The sequence below is a fragment of the Epinephelus fuscoguttatus genome, linkage group LG1 (assembly GCF_011397635.1).
Source record: "Epinephelus fuscoguttatus linkage group LG1, E.fuscoguttatus.final_Chr_v1".
Lineage (NCBI taxonomy): Eukaryota > Metazoa > Chordata > Actinopteri > Perciformes > Serranidae > Epinephelus > Epinephelus fuscoguttatus.
The window spans coordinates 9,018,645-9,036,222 of record NC_064752.1 but is presented as its reverse complement, the minus strand read 5'-3'; the positions used below and the strand labels follow the sequence as shown (position 1 = coordinate 9,036,222).

At 39.2% G+C, this 17,578-nt stretch overlaps 2 protein-coding genes across 2 annotated transcripts; both read left to right on the top strand.

The window, feature by feature from the left end:
• The first annotated feature begins 6 nt into the window (after nt 1–6).
• On the top strand, nt 7–7,562 carry ccdc51 (coiled-coil domain containing 51). Its single transcript, XM_049594086.1, has 7 exons — nt 7–127; nt 2,371–2,451; nt 2,580–2,778; nt 2,913–3,050; nt 3,227–3,391; nt 3,578–3,784; nt 4,075–7,562. Exons 2-7 carry the CDS (start codon nt 2,447–2,449, stop codon nt 4,654–4,656), a joined length of 1,296 nt encoding a protein of 431 aa, XP_049450043.1. The 5' UTR covers nt 7–127; nt 2,371–2,446; the 3' UTR covers nt 4,657–7,562.
• A 1,180-nt stretch (nt 7,563–8,742) lies between these two features.
• On the top strand, nt 8,743–17,203 carry LOC125890500 (deoxyribonuclease-1-like). The gene is made up of 10 exons (XM_049579177.1): nt 8,743–8,814; nt 11,420–11,560; nt 11,668–11,762; nt 13,261–13,347; nt 13,537–13,649; nt 13,740–13,852; nt 15,631–15,785; nt 15,873–15,969; nt 16,068–16,200; nt 16,510–17,203. Exons 2-10 carry the CDS (start codon nt 11,480–11,482, stop codon nt 16,908–16,910), a joined length of 1,275 nt encoding a protein of 424 aa, XP_049435134.1. The 5' UTR covers nt 8,743–8,814; nt 11,420–11,479; the 3' UTR covers nt 16,911–17,203.
• Nucleotides 17,204–17,578: the final 375 nt, after the last annotated feature.

Below are 17,578 nucleotides of genomic sequence, written 5' to 3'. Positions count from 1 at the left end.
ACGACTGTTCTGTGCCTGAACGAAAGTTCACCTGGCTGCTGGTTGTTTCATTTGACATGCTAACTAATTAGCCAAAAGAAACTGCGTCTGTGTGACATGTATGATTTGACATCGTTGAATAAAACAGGTAGGTTTATTTCTGTACTTTACTGTAAGGGTTAAAATGTGACAGAATTGTTATACTCATAAAAAGTCAGTTTACCGGTAACTGTTAGCAACGTGGAGCTAAAAGCTAGCTGGTTGGGGATGAAATAGGGAAACGAGCAGAAGAGTCAGTTAACCTTGGGGGGAAAATTGGTATATAAGGTTGAGTTACATTTGTGAAGTTAAACCATGTAGATTTAATTTTTTTGTCTGTCTGGTTCTTCATTTGATGTATCAGTCAGTTTTAGAAGTGTTGTATGTTGATAAGCAGTGGTGTAATGTAACTAAGAACATTTACTTAACCATTGGACTTATGTACAGTTTTTAAGGTGCTTGTACTTTACTTGAGTATTTTCTTTTTATGTTACTTAATAATTCTACCAAACTACATTTTGGGGGCAAATATTGTACTTTTTCTTACAGTTTGACAACAGTTGTCACTTTGTAGATTAAGTTTATTCAAACACATATAAATCACCTTAACAATAATGTATTATTATAATTTAAGATAAAATATAATAGAATATAATATGATATAATATATTTACCAGCCTCAACGTTAGTGATGCATTCACATTGCATTACATCAATAACTATGATCCAGTGATTTCATTTTGAATGGGCCAGTGAGTACTTTTACTTTGGGTACTTTAAGTATGTTTTAGGGTTGCACTGGTATGAGATGTTCATGGTATGATTACCATCTCAGATAACATCCCAGTTTCATGTTATTACAGAATTTCTATTATTACCAGAAAGAGTGACCCTTAAAGAAAAGAAAATGTAAGGGTTATCTTTGGTTGAACAAATGTTTCATTACTATAATTGAAACTTGAAAACATTGTGTTAATGGAAGTATGTGTAAAAAGTCTCCCTGTTGAAAATAACTCAAATAAAGGGGAGATTATCTGTCCAGTTATATATTTTTGTTTCAGTTTCGTAGATAAGCAAACATACACGCTATGATAATTATTAACTTTTACATCACGATATACCTTGAAACCAGTACATAGCTGCAACCCAAGTATGTTTTTATGCTTATACTAATTTACTTTTACTTAAGTAAATTCTTGAATGCTGGACTTTTACTTGTAACAGTGCATTTTTACAGTGCAGTATCGCAACTTTTAATTTAATAAAATATCAGAATAGTTCCTCCACCTCTGTTAGTCATCATGCTTTATATAAACAGTCCACATCAACCCCCCAGGCTGTACATTTAGAAGCAGTTTTAATGAGGTTAGGGGTTGGCTAATTGTGGAGTTACAGGAGCAGTGTGAAGGATATGGTAGCATCTAGTGGTGAGGTTGCATGTTGCATGTTGTTTGTCCGTAATGGGTTACTGTAGAAACATGGCAGACTGTGGAAGAGGACCCGCTCTGCGTGTAGATATAAATGACTCAGTCTAAGGTAACAAAAACACAACAATTCTTTGCTTGAAGCGATTATACATCCATGAGAACTCTGCCAGTAGTTCTCCCTAAATCCTACACACTGGTCATTTAAATGTCTAATTATATGATGTGTAAGTTATATGAGGTATAAGTTATGACACTTCATACAAATGTCATTTTATCAACAGATTATGGTTAATAGTCTTCTTGATAATTGCCTTCATAATGGCATCTCTGGATTGTGATTTTTATTTGAAAAAGCACTTAAAGTCAATGCTGTCACATTTGATAGTTAAAGTAAATATTTTCTTTGTGATGAGTTTTTAATTTAATTTGTAAATATACATTTTCACAAACTATTGCATAAACTATAATGTTTATTTTGATGCACATACAAAATGTACATAGGCTCACACATTTGTAGCAATAATGCCTCTTTTTTTTGGCTGTTTAAATCACAGCCCAACCAATAAATTGTCTGGGTGGATATTCACAGTCTACACTGGCTGTCAGTATCAGTGTACACATACTCTGTTGCCAGTTTATAAGGTGCATTTTAGGAAAAATGCAGAAACTTATTTAGAAATTGATTAATGTATTACTGCATTGCAAATGTCTAAATGAATTACCTGTCAATTGTCAAGAACTGAAATTTAAACCAGCTGTGTCACATATATTCCAAGAAGCTGGACCCAGTCCAGTAGTCAGATCCCTTTGACCCAGCAGCACACCTCTGGCTGATTGTGTAAATGAGATGCCGTGAACTTCTTTAATATTCACACTTGATAGTTTTTCAATCATTTTATTTTTATTTTTACTGTTTTTCTCACAGGTGTTGGCTCTTTAGCTGCAGTGAAAGTGAAGCTCTGACAGGATTCGGGCTGCTTTTCCACCTGCTGCTGTTCTCAATGAGGTACGTCTGTACAATGCAGTCCATATGGGGGTGGCTAAGTTTTCTTTCCTTTTTTTTTTTTTTTGGCTGATTCTACATATAATCCGCAACGCTGAAGCTGATGATTAACAATATCTTTACTGTGTCAGGTACAGAGGAGCCCAGATCTGTCTCCGGGCTCATGGCTCGTGCTGTCTATCATGTCTCTCCCTGCCTGGCAGAATCACTGTGGTCCGAACCTACAGTGCTCACCACCAGCCCAGCTCCCCGCCACCCACTAAGCCTACCCCTTCTGATGGGAAGAGTGGAGCCGAGGTGGTGAAGGAACGTGCACTAACTGCCTTACAGGTACAGGGAATGTCTCTTCTGACTGTTTATAACAACTGTACAGCCCCACGCGTCACTGACTTTTTAGAACTATATAAATAATTTTGTATAACCATGACATTATCATCTGATTTTCCCTTCTTTCCCTTCTCCAGCATGCAGGTGATTTGGGAAGGCAGTGGGGTCAGAGGACAGCTCAGACGGCCACCGCCTCAGTCAACTACTGGTGGGTGAGGTACGAGGAGTTTGTCGGGATCAATGAGGTCCGCGAGGCCCAGACCAAAGTCACTGAGGTCAGCAGACAGTAAGAAGCAGGATGTTCTGTGTGCATGTTAATAGTCAGTGAGAACACTCAATAAACTACAGACTCTGAGTTCTCCATGGCTCATTGCTGTCCTGAGATATAGATGAACTCCAGCAAGTTATTGAGGACAAATGATCTATACTGAGACGTGTGAATTTCTTTCAGGCTGAGGCAGCCTTTATGGTGGCCAGAGGGATGGTGCGTGAGGCTCATGCCAGCCTGGAGGCCCTGCAGGTCAGACTGAAAGAGGTCAGAGATCGGCTGGACAGAGTCTCCAGGGAGGAGGCTCAGTACCTGGAGCTGGCCACACAGGAGCACAAACTACTGCAGGTTAGCTGAATTGAAAAATATAAGTTTAAAAGAGGATGAAAGAAAATGCATGTAAAGCATCTGTTAGGTTGTTTTATATTTTACTGTTTAAACTAACAAAACTATAAAACATGTAACTGATCAGTAATGTACCAGTTAAGGGTTAATTCATAACGAACCACCCCCGGTGCTCTCTCCTGACTGCAGGAGGAGCGTCGTCTCCGGACGGCATATGAGAACGCAGAGGGATCGGAGAGGGAGAAGTTCGCCTTGTTTTCAGCAGGTGTCAGAGAGAGCCACGAGAAGGAGAGGGCAAGAGCAGAACGCACCAAGAATTGGTCCATCATCGGCTCCGTGCTCGGAGCCCTCATCGGAGTCATGGGATCAACGTACATCAATCGCGTCCGCCTGCAGGTGAGGAGGGCAGATGATAGAAATTGGATTGCTTAACTTGTCGTTTCTGCTCTACTTGCAACTTTATGAAGTACAGAACTGACAGAAAATGTCTTTTGTTTGATGCACTCAGAGGTCGGGCTGGGCTTAAGAGTTTGTTATGATTTATTGCCATTTTTTCCTTTTGCACACATACTGGCACTTTACACTTAATTGTTACAGATATTGTATCTGTATCAGCACACCACCAGGACAACAGTGTGCATTGATCTTTGTTCCAGCTGATACATTTTCACTTCTCTCATCTGTAGGAATTGAAGAGTCTGCTGTTGGAGGCCCAGAAAGGTCCAGAGAGCCTGCAGGAAGCCCTCAGAGTCCAGGCTGTAAATCATCGCTCCCAGCAGGACGAGCTCCGAACGATCATTGACAGCCTCAGGGTCACTCTGAATGACGCCTCCACACAGAGGGACATTGGCCTTCAGGATAAGAGAGCTCCGGCCCCAGCCTCACCCTCGGTGCCTCTTTCAGCCTTAAAAGACCTCCACATCCGCAGCCAAAAAACAGAGTCACTTCTGGAGTCCCTCCGGCCACAACTGGGCCACCTGGAGCAAGGGCTTGGTAGAGTCGAAGGTGATTTGTCGGTGGTGAAGAGGCTGCTGGAGACCACACCTCAGGCTGAAACACAGGCTGTTCAGCCGCAGTTAGCAGCACCAGAGAGACCAGAGCGAGGGGACCAGTGGGAGTCAGAAGTGGTGGTGAATCGCCTAGAGGAGACCCAGAGGACGCTAGGAGAACGAATCAGGGCAAACACTCTTTACAACGCTGTATTTACCTACACCGCCACTGCCATCACCATCTCTGCTGTCTACCTGCTAACGAGAGGAGCTGGTTAGACGTGATACCTCCAGTCTGAATATGTTCACATGCACTGTACGTCTGTTGGTCACTGAGAGTAATAATATAAATTAATTATGTCAGAAAACATTTACTTTATTGGAAGTAACTGAGTTTCTGTATTAAACTGGTAATAGGTGCTGATTTGGGCTTATCTTCCACTGCTGCTGTTCACTGCACTACTGACCGCCTCTGAATATTTTTAATTCCGTGATCTCAAGATAAAATGATAACATCACAATTTACCTGAAAGGCGCAGAAAAACATGGACTCTTGGGATTCATTCACACCTTACACTGTCAATCGATCAAACATGTCAATAATTAAAAAAGAACAGTGCTTCATTACCAGGCTGCTAGTGTTGCTTTGTAGGCTAACGTTAGCAACATGTGCTGCTACCCCGCCAGCCTGCACTGATATGAGAGAAGCAGTTACAAGTGTAGCAACTTTGCTGCTAGACTTAAGGTACATTTTGGGTGTCGTATGGCATAATATGGGGGAATACAACATGGAAATATGTCAAAATGGCAATAACATTTTTTCATTAGCTAAGTAGCTAGTTAGCTACTGAGACATCAGCATAATAGACCATAATACATTGAAATATTAAACCAAGATAATATGATTGTTATTGTAATTTTAAAATCTTTATCAATGAAGGAGAATTTAATTGTGGGTTTCTGTTTGTGCAGTGATTTCTCATAACACCAGGTTTCGTCTGTACCTCTGAAAACCTCTGTTCGGAGGGCCTAAAACTTCACCCTACCCCTCTATCCCAACAAGACTCGGGACGCCCTACCTCTAGGCTGAGTGTCAGGGGCAGCAGGTGTATTGGGGTAAAGCCTTAGTATCTGTTATTTCATGTCCATTATTGTAACTGTTTGTCCTAAATTGTCAAACATGATCATCAGGTTTCTTGTTTGAAGTGACGCTACACATTACTGAACGACACATTAGAGTACAGCATAAACACTATTTGTAAGGTCGCATCTATTAAATACTTGTCATCATTTCCCTCATAAAATGGCAATCACAATACCCCAGCCTAAAAATCACGTCTTTAAATTGCTTGTTTTTTCCCTCCGACATTGCTGGATTATTCACATAGGGGCTAAAATAAGCTGTGGGTCTGTGCTGACCATCCTGTTAGAGGTAATTTGGTAGAAGAATTAATTTATTTAGCAATATGCAGCACATCAGTTTTGACACAGGGCCCTCTCGAAGACTGAGAATCATAAGGCCAGTATTGTTGTGCATATTCCTCTGAAGAGAACAAGCCTAAAATATTTAATTGACTTCATGATAATTCATAACCAAACTGATTTTGGCTTTTTTTTCTTGATAAATACCTTTAATGAATATCCTTTTTTTTTTTTTTTTTTTTTTGCATTAATTTTCTGTCATCATCTTATTGACCAATCATTTCAACACCTGGTAACCGAGTCTCAGAAACTTCTCCACTGAGTATTTCTGAGCTCCTAATTTGGATTGCATTTTTCCTTAAACTGAGTCACTGAAAGAGAACATGAGTTGAATACCTAAAGGGAAAAACACCAGTTTAACTAAACATGCTTTGTTCACTCAGACACTTGAAGACGTGGATTCATTTGTAAGCCAAGGCAACTTTTTTTATATTGCACACTTCAGCAATAGGGCAATTCAAAGTGCTTTACATACAAATTGCAAAAAAACCCACATTATTAAAGGGCATTTTAACACAAAAATATCATTAATGAGCCAAGAGAATAGAAAATAAAAATAAAATTAGGCTAAAAAAGAGTAAAACAGGCATAAAAGTTACAGTGCAGTGTGAGAAATTAATTTTTTGATTTGATAAAAGGCAGCAACAAACAGGAAAGTCCTCAACCCAAATTTAAAAGAACTGAAAGTTGCGGCGGACCTACAGTTTTCTGGGAGCTTGTTCCAGATATTTGGTGCATAAATGCTAAACGCTGCTTCTCCATATTTAGTTTTGACTCCGGGGACACAAAGCAAACCTGTCCCAGACGACCTGAAAGGTCAGGATGTTTCCTAATGTAGCAGAAGATCAGAAATATATTTTGGCCCTAAACCATTTAGTGCTTTATAAACCAACAGTAGTATCTAAAATCAATTTCTAGATGTCACAACTGCTTCTAAATCAACACCTGTGACAGTCAAGACATCAAATCTTAATTTTGACTAAGACATAATTTAGTGATTATTTAACGTAAACATGTTGGATTTAACTGATGATGGCACAAGTGTTCTGTATATGCGGCCAAGTTAGTCCAGTGCCAAGTGAGTTTTAAACTTGATTCAGCCCTGTTGAACCACAGAGGAACCGCGTCTTCTGTTCACAATCTGTCCTCTGGGATTAATCTCCATTCTGCTCCGAGCTAAAAAACACAAAACTCAGACTACAGATGCTGGATGATGGAGTTGCGCTTGATTTCCGTTGCCCAACATGTAAAGAGAACCCATCATATGTGAATTTAAGTCATTTTACAGGACCTGAAATTGTGCACAAGATCAGTACAAACACCTAAAGGAGCAATAATGAGAAAAAAAGGATTGTGAATCTTCATTTATGTAAGAAAATACTGTCAGGTGAACTGACAAAAACATCCCTTACAAAGCTCTGAAATGGCCTTTAAGCACTGCAGTCCTCACTGTCCTTTGGATAAAAACTAGAATAACTAAAGTCCCCTCACTATATGTGAACATGTAGAAAAATATTAGTAAAGTTTTGCAGACTCTGTCCACTGCAGTGTTTAACCTCCTCCAGTACTTGAACTACTTGTTGTGTGTTTTCATGCTGATGCCCGTCATGTTGTTGACAGAGCTGAACGATGATCACTGTGTAATAAACTGTCTGTTCTACTGACTGTTGTATAATAAGTGACCAATAAAGTCACTGTCTGCCAACCTGAATGACTGATAAAAGTTTTATTGTTTTACACACACTAATATGTCTATTTCTGTTTATTATAGTACTGGGAAACAAAATTTAGGGCTTCCTCCTGACGATTATTTAGATTATTGATACATCTGCTGAATACTTTTGCCTTTTAAATGTCTGATATGTCTGAACAACGATTCTGAACCTGAAGGTATTCAGTTTGACATCATACAAGGAGAGGAAAAACAGGAAATCTGCACATGTAAGAGGCTGGAAAGAGCACATTTTGGGGGGATTTTTACTTGTAAAAATGACCACGATGATTAATCAGTGATCAGATTTGTTGCAGTTCTCATTTAATACTGTAAAAAGAAACAGAAACATACATATCTGTACACCGTTCTCCCTGAAATTGTTAAAAAATAAATCAAATAATGTAAACAGACATGCTACAACATGTTGTACATACACCTACACACTTAATTTTGAACCGTTCAGAGCATTTTGACCTAAAATAAATTGGCTCAGGGCCCGATAAGTTGGTTCTCAGCTGGAACCAAAAAACAACCATGAAGACATCAGTAGGCAGATCATATTCTACAGGTTGGAAATAGTCTTGCATGTAATAGTCTCATCCATTGTGCAACACCCTCTCTTGTTGATGCGTGCTTGATAACAATGGTTCTGATCATAACTGGTGGAAACACTGACCAGTTCGCTAGTTAGCACCGATGTTCCAAGTGTCCTGATCGAAACCAGTTCAAGAACCAAAGCTTATCTGTGAAAAATTGGCATTAGTGAGCTGTGTCGCCTGGTGGGTGTTTTACTGTCTTAAAAAGTCAGGGCCAGGTTAGCTGTTTCCCCCTGCTTCCATTATTCACACTAAGCTAAACTAACAACATCTAGACTTCAGCGTTGCTCTTAACGCGCAGACATGAGATTTTCATTTTGGAACTATTTCTTTATTAAAATGCAATTTGAATTTTTAATGACATCTATCAAATAATATGTTTTTTCCCTGATAAAGTGACAGTCAACTACGCTCTGTGGTGTCTCTGACAAAGACCCAGCAGTTCTCACAGACAGGAAACACTTACTGGTCCAGATAACAGATCGATGTGGGATGTGGGTGTGTTAGGGTTTGCATACATCTGCTGCTGTATGTACATTGAGCTGGCTTCATGACCTCTGTACTCCGCTTGTTCTGTATTCTGTGGAGTTCAGTCTCAGTCTGTCTGCTGATGCCATCACAACATTGCATATTTGACCCAGACTGGTGAGTTGTTCTTCTGTTTGTTTCACTTGCCCACTTCTCTGGACTGAAAACTCCTCTCCAGCACTAAAAATTATGCTCTTAGAGAAGGATGAATGCTTTGAGGACTTTAATTCAGTTTCATTTTAAAGTCTCCAAAATGAATGACACTATGTTGATATTACTGAGGAAGCAGAATGTTGTTAACCAAACGTCCACAATGTCATTTTGAAATTTACATTGTCAGAGACAGGAGGAGGAGCTGAGCATTACTTCATGTGTAATATATAAAGCACTTTAGTTTGTGGGAGCCCTGGATGTTTAAAATGTGTTTCCTTTGAGGGGATAACAGCATGTAAGTGCATTTTATGAGAAGGTATTTCCATTTTATACTGCTTTATCCTTCTACTCCATCACATTTCAGAGGAAAAGACTGTCTTTTTTTACTCCACAACATTTATTTGACAGCTGTAGTTACTTTACAGGTTAAAACATTTTTTACATAACATTTTATCATCTTAGAAAATATGATGTATTATTACAGATTGAAATAAAGAAGGTAAACATTAAAATACTGCTTACATGTTAATGCATGAATAATAACAACTAGTCCATACCCACTGGTAGCTTTGTCACCTTCTACCTATGTCAATCCTCAATGCCTATGTGCAGTTTCACATAGATTGACCATGTCAGTGAGTAGAAAAACGTGGGACTGACAGAATGACACACTGACAGTTTCCGTGATTATGTACAGCATACCATACCATGACTTAGTCATACCAAAAATTAGAAAAATCAACAACATTGGTCCACAGGGGGAGCCACAGCGATCGGTCGCATTTTAGCCATTTTTAGGCATTTTTCTGTTGTTATAGCGCCACCCAGTTGCCAATTAGAGTTAAATTTCTCCAGTCACCTTGAGGTGTCCTGTTCTCCATATCTACCAAGTTTAGTAAAAATCCATATGGCGGTTAGGCCTAGATAAGAGATTAGCTCTCTAGCGCCCCCATTTTGTTTGATGGGGTCAATAATGGAGGGGTCCCCTCTGATTATGTGTGGTCATATGCCTACAAAGTTGCGTGGTGATGGGTGAAACCCTTGAGATGTTATACACCTTTATGTGATGAGCCACGCCCTCCGCAATATTCATTGCCTTATAGAAGCTCAGTTTTAAGTTTTCCAACTTTTGCCAAGAGGGAACTTTAGATATTGGTCCCTAGATTATGTTCACCCAGTTTCATGCAGATCGCTCAAACTTCCTAGGAAGAGATCCATTTGAAGTGTTTTTCAAAAAATTCAAAATGGCGGAAAATCTATATAAGCGGAAGTTATGGGTTCTTGAGGCAAATGTGTTCCTCATGAGGAGAGGCATCTCTGTGCAAAGTTTCATGTCTCTACGACATACGGGGCATGAGATATGCCCATTCAAAGTTTGCTATTTCAGTCAGTTGCTACAGCGCCCCCCTTTGGCCAATTGATGTAATATTGCTTCACTCGCATCCTCCCATGACCCTCTACCACTGTGCCAAATTTCACATGGATTGACCAAGTCAGTGAGGAGAAAAATGTGGAACACACACACAGACAGAGTTTTCGTCATTATATAGTAAGATAAAATAATCAGAAAATGTAACATATATAATAATATTAACCTCTGAAATGTGCTTCTCTGCATAATGAGTGCTGTCAATTATTGTTCCTTTATGTAGACACTGCGTTGCTTATACTGCTGTACTTCAGGTATAACTCTAAATACAGGTATTTTACATGTAACACAGTATTTTTAAATTGTATGAGATAAACAAAGGCATTCAACCTATAAAAACCCAAAATGTTATAAAACACTTGAAAGATGTTAAATAAATATTGATCTTGTGCCACAGAAGTGAAATAAGTAAAATCTTATAACATGCAAAGAGGGGAAATGAGCAGACTTCACATGCATAGTACTTTCTCTCAGTTTGAATGTAAAGTTAATTATCAAACAAATATTCTTCTTCTCTTCCACACCCCTTTTTGCTTCATGTTAACTCTTATTTTTATAAATAAAGTCACCTCTGTGCTGCATGTTGAGACAATATGCATAAGAAAATAACTGTCAACTGACGTGTTTCAACAAAACCAACTGCAGTGTTTTCACCCTGCAGCTATTTTTTTTCTCTTGACGGCTCATTTCTTAGTTTCACACACTACATTAACCTTTCTTCCTTTACTTATCTTGTTTGACTTATAGAGTAAAATGTGTGACATAATAGTTTTGTTTTATCATGTTTTACTGTCACTCAAACAAACTATTTAACACTGATTAACAGTTCTCTGTGTATAATTCATGAACTTCTTACCAAGGAAGACAGTCTCTGAGGTGTTGATGGGATTAGGGTAGATTGAATCAGACTGTATTGGTAGGTTAATTGGCCTCTCCAGGGTTTTCTGAGTTGTATTCACCTTACTTGTCACTCCGACCTCTTGACTGACGCAGCCCACAACCCCCTCCTCTGGATGTCGTTCTTCAGAGAGCTGTACAGCTTCAATGTGGACTTCTGTCTCCACTGCATAGCGACTAAAAACCCATCTCAACCACACACAGAATTGGACCTGAAAGATTTCTTTCTTGTCACACCTACAGTTTGAACGGCATGTCTCTCATATTCATCCTGTAAAACTTTTGTAATCACCTGAAGTCAAAATGAAGATTGCAGCCTTCAATGCAAAAAACCTGGGATGGAAAAAAGTCACGAACAAGATGGTGGTCCACTACCTCACCAAGGTAAGTCCTTCATCATAATGATTTTATGGACAGTATACCACTGATAATAGCAACATATGAATGTATGTCGTTTACACAACAAGTTGTATTGACTGCGTGTCCTGCAGATCATGTCTCAGTACAGTGTGGTGGTGATACTGGAGGTGATGGATAAGAGCGGTAAGGCCATGGAGAAGTTACTGAAAGAGCTCAACAACAACAGGTGAGTTCTCTGCACTGTGTTATAAAGATAATGTCATGAAGAGGGAGAAACTCTTTTTCTTGCATGTATACTTTCTCTTTCTCTTCATACTATAATGAATTAAGTATCTAAAAGTGCAGTTGATTTGTTAAAGGTCCAGTGTGTCGGATTTAGGGGGATACATTGGCGTAGAATAAATATAATATAATAAGTATGTTATCTTTAGTGTATAATCACCTGAAAATAAGAATCATTAATTTTTCTATACCTAGAATGAGCTTATTATATCTACATGGCAGGGTGCTTGTCTGCAGAGATTGCCATGTTGCATTGCCATGTTTATACAGGAGCTCAGGACAAACAAACCAAACACTGTCTCTAGATAGGGATACTTGTGTTTTCACATTTTCATGTTAGCCACCATAGTTAGAAGCCACTCGGCCATGAGCAGCGTTGGAAAAACACTGACTCTGACAGGTGAGAAATTGTTTTATTCAGTGTTTTTACTGGTTTAAATCAGCGGGTCGTGAACATCTGGATCTGAAGTTATCACAGAAAAAACATGAGCATGGATCAGCAGGTGCTGCAGGTGTCGCACATGCCAAATGGCATCAGAGAAACACTGATTTGTACCCTGAGGCTGCTTTATTTAGTGTTTTACCGGTTTAAATCACCTTGTTCAGAAGAGAAGGAGACCTCTGTGGATAATTTGGGTCGCTGTAAAAACCTCCTGAACGATGAATGCTGAAGGAATTCTAACTAGGAGAAGTTTCAGGTGGTTGCAATCTGCAATCCTCACCACTAGAGGCCACTAAATCCCCCTTAATCCTACACACTGGCCCTTTAATAAGATAAATAAGCTGGCAGACAACAACAAAAAGTCAGGCACAGCAGAGCTTTAATTCCAGTATTCAAATAGAGAGATGCATGAGACGCTGTGATGTTGACGACAGCCCTCAATAAAAAAGTTTGGATGTAGCATTATTATAATCATGATGTGCTCAGCAAATTTAATGGTAAACTAATTTGTTAATTAGACAGTTTGATGTTGTGTTGATGCATGTGGGAAACTATAATGAAAAGCGTTTACGAGACTCTGATATTTGTTGTGCACCCAAGGAATATGGTGTCATGAGAGGAAAAGACCGGGTTATGCTGAAAAAGAACAACCATATGATTTTGTTTGTGCATTTATTAAATTCACTGCAAACTGTCACTCTTAAATAACCAAGTTATTTATCTGTGGGCTCAGTAACAGCCTGAGCATTGCAAAATGACTCCTGTAAGCATTTTCTGATCTTTTTTCTCTACTGCAAAGATTTAGGTGACAGAAAGTATTCAGGTGCTTATAGGTAAAGATCATGGTCATGGTTAAAAAAAACCCAACAGTGAGCTGGTGGTTGAATGAGGGACGGCTGATACAAGATGCTAGCAGGACAAAACACAACTAAATTATACCACATCTGAGACACACAGACTTCACGTTACTGAACTTCTTTGTTGTTTCCGTTTCACTCAGCTCCAACAAAAACCGTCCCTACTCCATGACCGCCAGCTCCCAGCTGGGACGAGACACCTACAAGGAGCGCTTTGTTTGTTTCTACAGGTAGGAGAGCCCAGGTGCACTGTCACTCCCAAATTACAGCTATTATTAAGTATTATGAGGCCACTGTGTGGGATTTATATACAGTTTGTGGTAGTAAGCAAACTCAGAAAGGTTGTCTTCGGGTTCACGTCGCACGCATACAAACACATCAATGTCCTTGTGTTCATATCTTGTGTGTGTGTGTCTCAGAGAGGATGATGTGACACTGAAAGCTTGTCATCAGTATGAAGATAATCAAGAAGGAGATGAGGACGCCTTCGCCAGAGAGCCCTTCATCCTGCGCTTCTGCTGTCCATCTACGAGTATGTGTTATTTGTCTGTAAGTATTGTGTGTGTGTGTGTGTGTTTTTTTTTCAAAATGTGTTTTAACTGTCTGGACCTGTGTATTACAGAGGTTAAAGATCTGGTTCTGATCCCAGTCCACACCAAACCGAATGACTCACTGAAGGAGCTGGACGAGCTGCATGATGTAGTCGATGCTGTCAGGAGGAAGTGGAGGACTAATGTAGGTAGACTCTTTTAGAGAGTGCCACATAAATCATATACGTGAGGGTGTTGGTTGACTTCCCAACTCTGAATTTACTGCCTGACACAACTGAGCTGTTTGCCAACGGTTACACCATTTTACGATGTTCAAATCTGGTTTGGAAAACAACTTTAATGGACAACAGAAATATTTTTAGCTCCTGGTTTTACAAAATATTCCAGCAGACACTTTCTTAACATTGATTTTAATGATAATTTCCTTCTAAACCTTAATTTAAATTACACAGAAGCATTTTCTTTCTTTACTGCAGACATTTAAACCATTCTGCTGTTTTATGAGTTTATGATTGTTTCATATTTGAATGATTTCAGATATGTAAATTATGATGGGTGTGATAAAAAATGCAAAGGATGTTTTGTTTATTTATCAGACTGAAGGCACATAATAGAGTATAGACTGAATTTTTAAAAAAAATATGCTCCCATTTTTACAGGTTTAAATTAAAGATCTAACATTTTGCTGATAATACTTATCTTATTATATAATGACGAAAACTCTCTCTGTGGGTGTGTCTGTGTGTCTGTTCCACATTTTTCTCCTCACTGACTTGGTCAATCCATGTGAAATTTGGCACAGTGGTAGAGGGTCATGGGAGGATGCGAATGAAGCAATATTACATCAATTGGCCAAAGGGGGGCGCTATAGCAACCGATTGAAATTTCAAACTTTGAATGGGCATATCTCATGCCCCGTATGTCGTAGAGACATGAAACTTTGCACAGAGATGTCTCTCCTCATGAGGAACACATTTACCTCAGATCCTCTGAAGATACGCTGTCCAGTTATATATATTTTCCACCATTTTGAATTTTTTGAAAAACACTTCAAATGGATCTCTTCCTAGGAAGTTTGAGCGATCTGCGTGAAACTGGGTGAACATAATCTAGGGACCAATATCTAAAGTTCCCTCTTGGCAAAAGTTGGAAAACTTACTAAAACTGAGCTTCTATAAGGCAATGAATATTGCGGAGGGCGTGGCTCATCACATAAAGGTGTATAACATCTCAAGGGTTTCACCCATCACCACGCAACTTTGTAGGCATATGACCACACATAATCTGAGGGGACCCCTCCATTATTGACCCCATCAAACAAAATGGGGGCGCTAGAGAGCTAATTTCTTATCTAGGCCTAACCGCCGTATCGATTTTTACTAATCTTGGTAGATATGTAGAACAGGACGCCTCAAGGTGACTGGAGGAATTTAACTCTATTTGGCAACTGGGTGGCGCTATAACAACAGAGAAATGCTTAAAAATGGCTAAAATGCGACCAACCACTGTGGCTCCCCCTGTGGACCAATGTTTTTAATAAACACTTTAACTATCTGCCTTTCAACGTGCTACCTCAACTACTAATGTACAGTTTTAGCCCACTAACTATCCCACTATTGGCAACAGTACTACTGTACTTTCAATAAAGCAATCGTACTATCAAATTCACAAAAACTCTGTCTGAATACATTGCTGTTCTTAATGGGTTCAGTTGACTATTTAATCTGTAATTTCCTATGACCTGTACACCAAACACACACCATGTGAAACTGTACGTGGGCAACTGTGCACTCAATGGGTATGGACTAGTGGACATTTAATGAGCAATAAGTCATGTGAGTAATATGTAAGCCAATTTTCTGATGAACATCTAACTTCATTTTTCTGTCTTTGGATATCCACAGTGGGGGTAGAGTAAAAAAATAACATTTTTTTTTATGTCATGATTGTTTTCTTTTGCAGAAAATTATGATTTTGGGGGATTTTAATGCAGATGGACGTTATCTCTCCAAGAGGAAGAAGGAGAAGATCCGCATCTCCTCTGCTCCTTATCATTGGCTGATCAAGGATGGTGTTGACACGACGACTAGTAACTGTAATGACCACACCTATGACAGGTAGCTCACATCTCAGGGCTGTTATCTAAATGGATTTTTGTCTTGTTTAATTGTTTTATAAGATTGTGATGCATGTTCTGCCGACAGGATCGTTGTGTACAGACAGACCATGCTGGACGCCATCGTCCCCGGGTCGGCCAAGCCCTTCAACTTCCAGAAAGAGTTCAACTTGACGGATGAACAAGTGAGACTGTTTGTGTTGATCAAACCTCTTCATCACTGATAGCTTTACTCTATCTTAAGGGGGATGGGTCATTATTCAAACTTTATTTGGTTTCCCAGACTTTGAGTATCAGTGACCACTACCCTGTGGAGGTGGAGCTGAAGACCAATCAGAAAGCACCAGCAGAAAGGACGATGGCTCTGCCCCGGACAACAAAGACAACATTCATCAAAAGACAAACTCAGAAGAAAGGTATCTGTTGTTTACTGAGATCAGAGACACATTTTGTACTTACTGCATTTATGTTTTGCTTTCAGTATTATTAAATCATGAAGTTTTAATGCATCATAAATCTCACATTCTGACCACAATTCAATCTTATTCCCATCTTCTTAATTTTTAATGATTTTCAATGGTGGTTTACAGCTGTAATTTTGCTTTTCCAAAGCAACAACAACAGTCACCAGGATGAGAGCAAGGAAACATACTGTACATATGTTTAGGTTTATAAATTCTAATTAGTATATCTTAAAAACAAAATTTAAAATTTAACACAAACAGGAGCACAGAAGAAGAAGAAGGCTGAGCTGGCTGAAGCACAGAAGAAGATGGCTGAGCCGGCAGGAGCAAAGAAAAAGATGAAGGCTGAACAAGTAGCATTACAGAAGAATAAGAAAGCTGATTCAGCAGGAGCACAGAAGAAGATGAAGACCGAGCTGGCAGGTGCAGAGAAGAAGAAGAAGAAGAAGAAGAAGAAAAAGAAGGCAGAGCCAGCAGGAGCACAGAAGAAGAAGAAGAAGAAGAAGAAGAAGAAGAAGAAGACTGAGGTGGCAGCATTACAAAAAACGAAGAATATGAGAGGAAAAAGGAAGAGAGGACCGTCAACAGACACACCAGCCAAAAGAAGACATTTGGAAAAATGTCAGACAAACGGACTCTCAACATCTTGCATCACTCAATAATTTTAAAGTGATTTTTATCTGTCACTCCGACTGATGAGGATTTGTACACATCACCAGCTTTTAACTGATAATTGACATTCTTGGATTTCTTTGTGTGCATAATGTTACAAAAACAGCAAAAAAACTGCCTTATATATGACAACTGAATGTTAATGTGAAATAATTTTAGAGAATGTTCAAGTTTTACTCTGTTGCAACCACTGCACGACAGTTTACCTCAGGTTAAATAAAGTTTTATCCTACAACCTTTGAGATCTAAGGACCGAGACGTTGTGTATTTAAATAAAGTTTATTGCAAGTAATAGGACAGTGTGTGGAAATTCTCTTCTCTTTACCTATGGACAGTTTCCTCTGAACCTGTCTACAAGTTACTGAAGGGGTGCATGAGCCTAATAAACCTTTAATGGACTGATTACGGCTTTAACCTACTAGTAGGTGGAGCAGACCCCTTCTAACCCATATGCCCATTCAGTCAGGTGATAACATTAAATCATGTGGTGCGCCAAACTATGATGTAATGAGGATGGTGTTAATATCCAAAGCAGGGTGAACTAAAACCACACAAACAGATGAGTTCACATGGTTAACCAGCCTGAGGCTTCTTGTCTCCAAAAAGGACTCAGATGAAGTTATTTTGATGGTTATTTTCCAAATTAGGTTGTTCATTT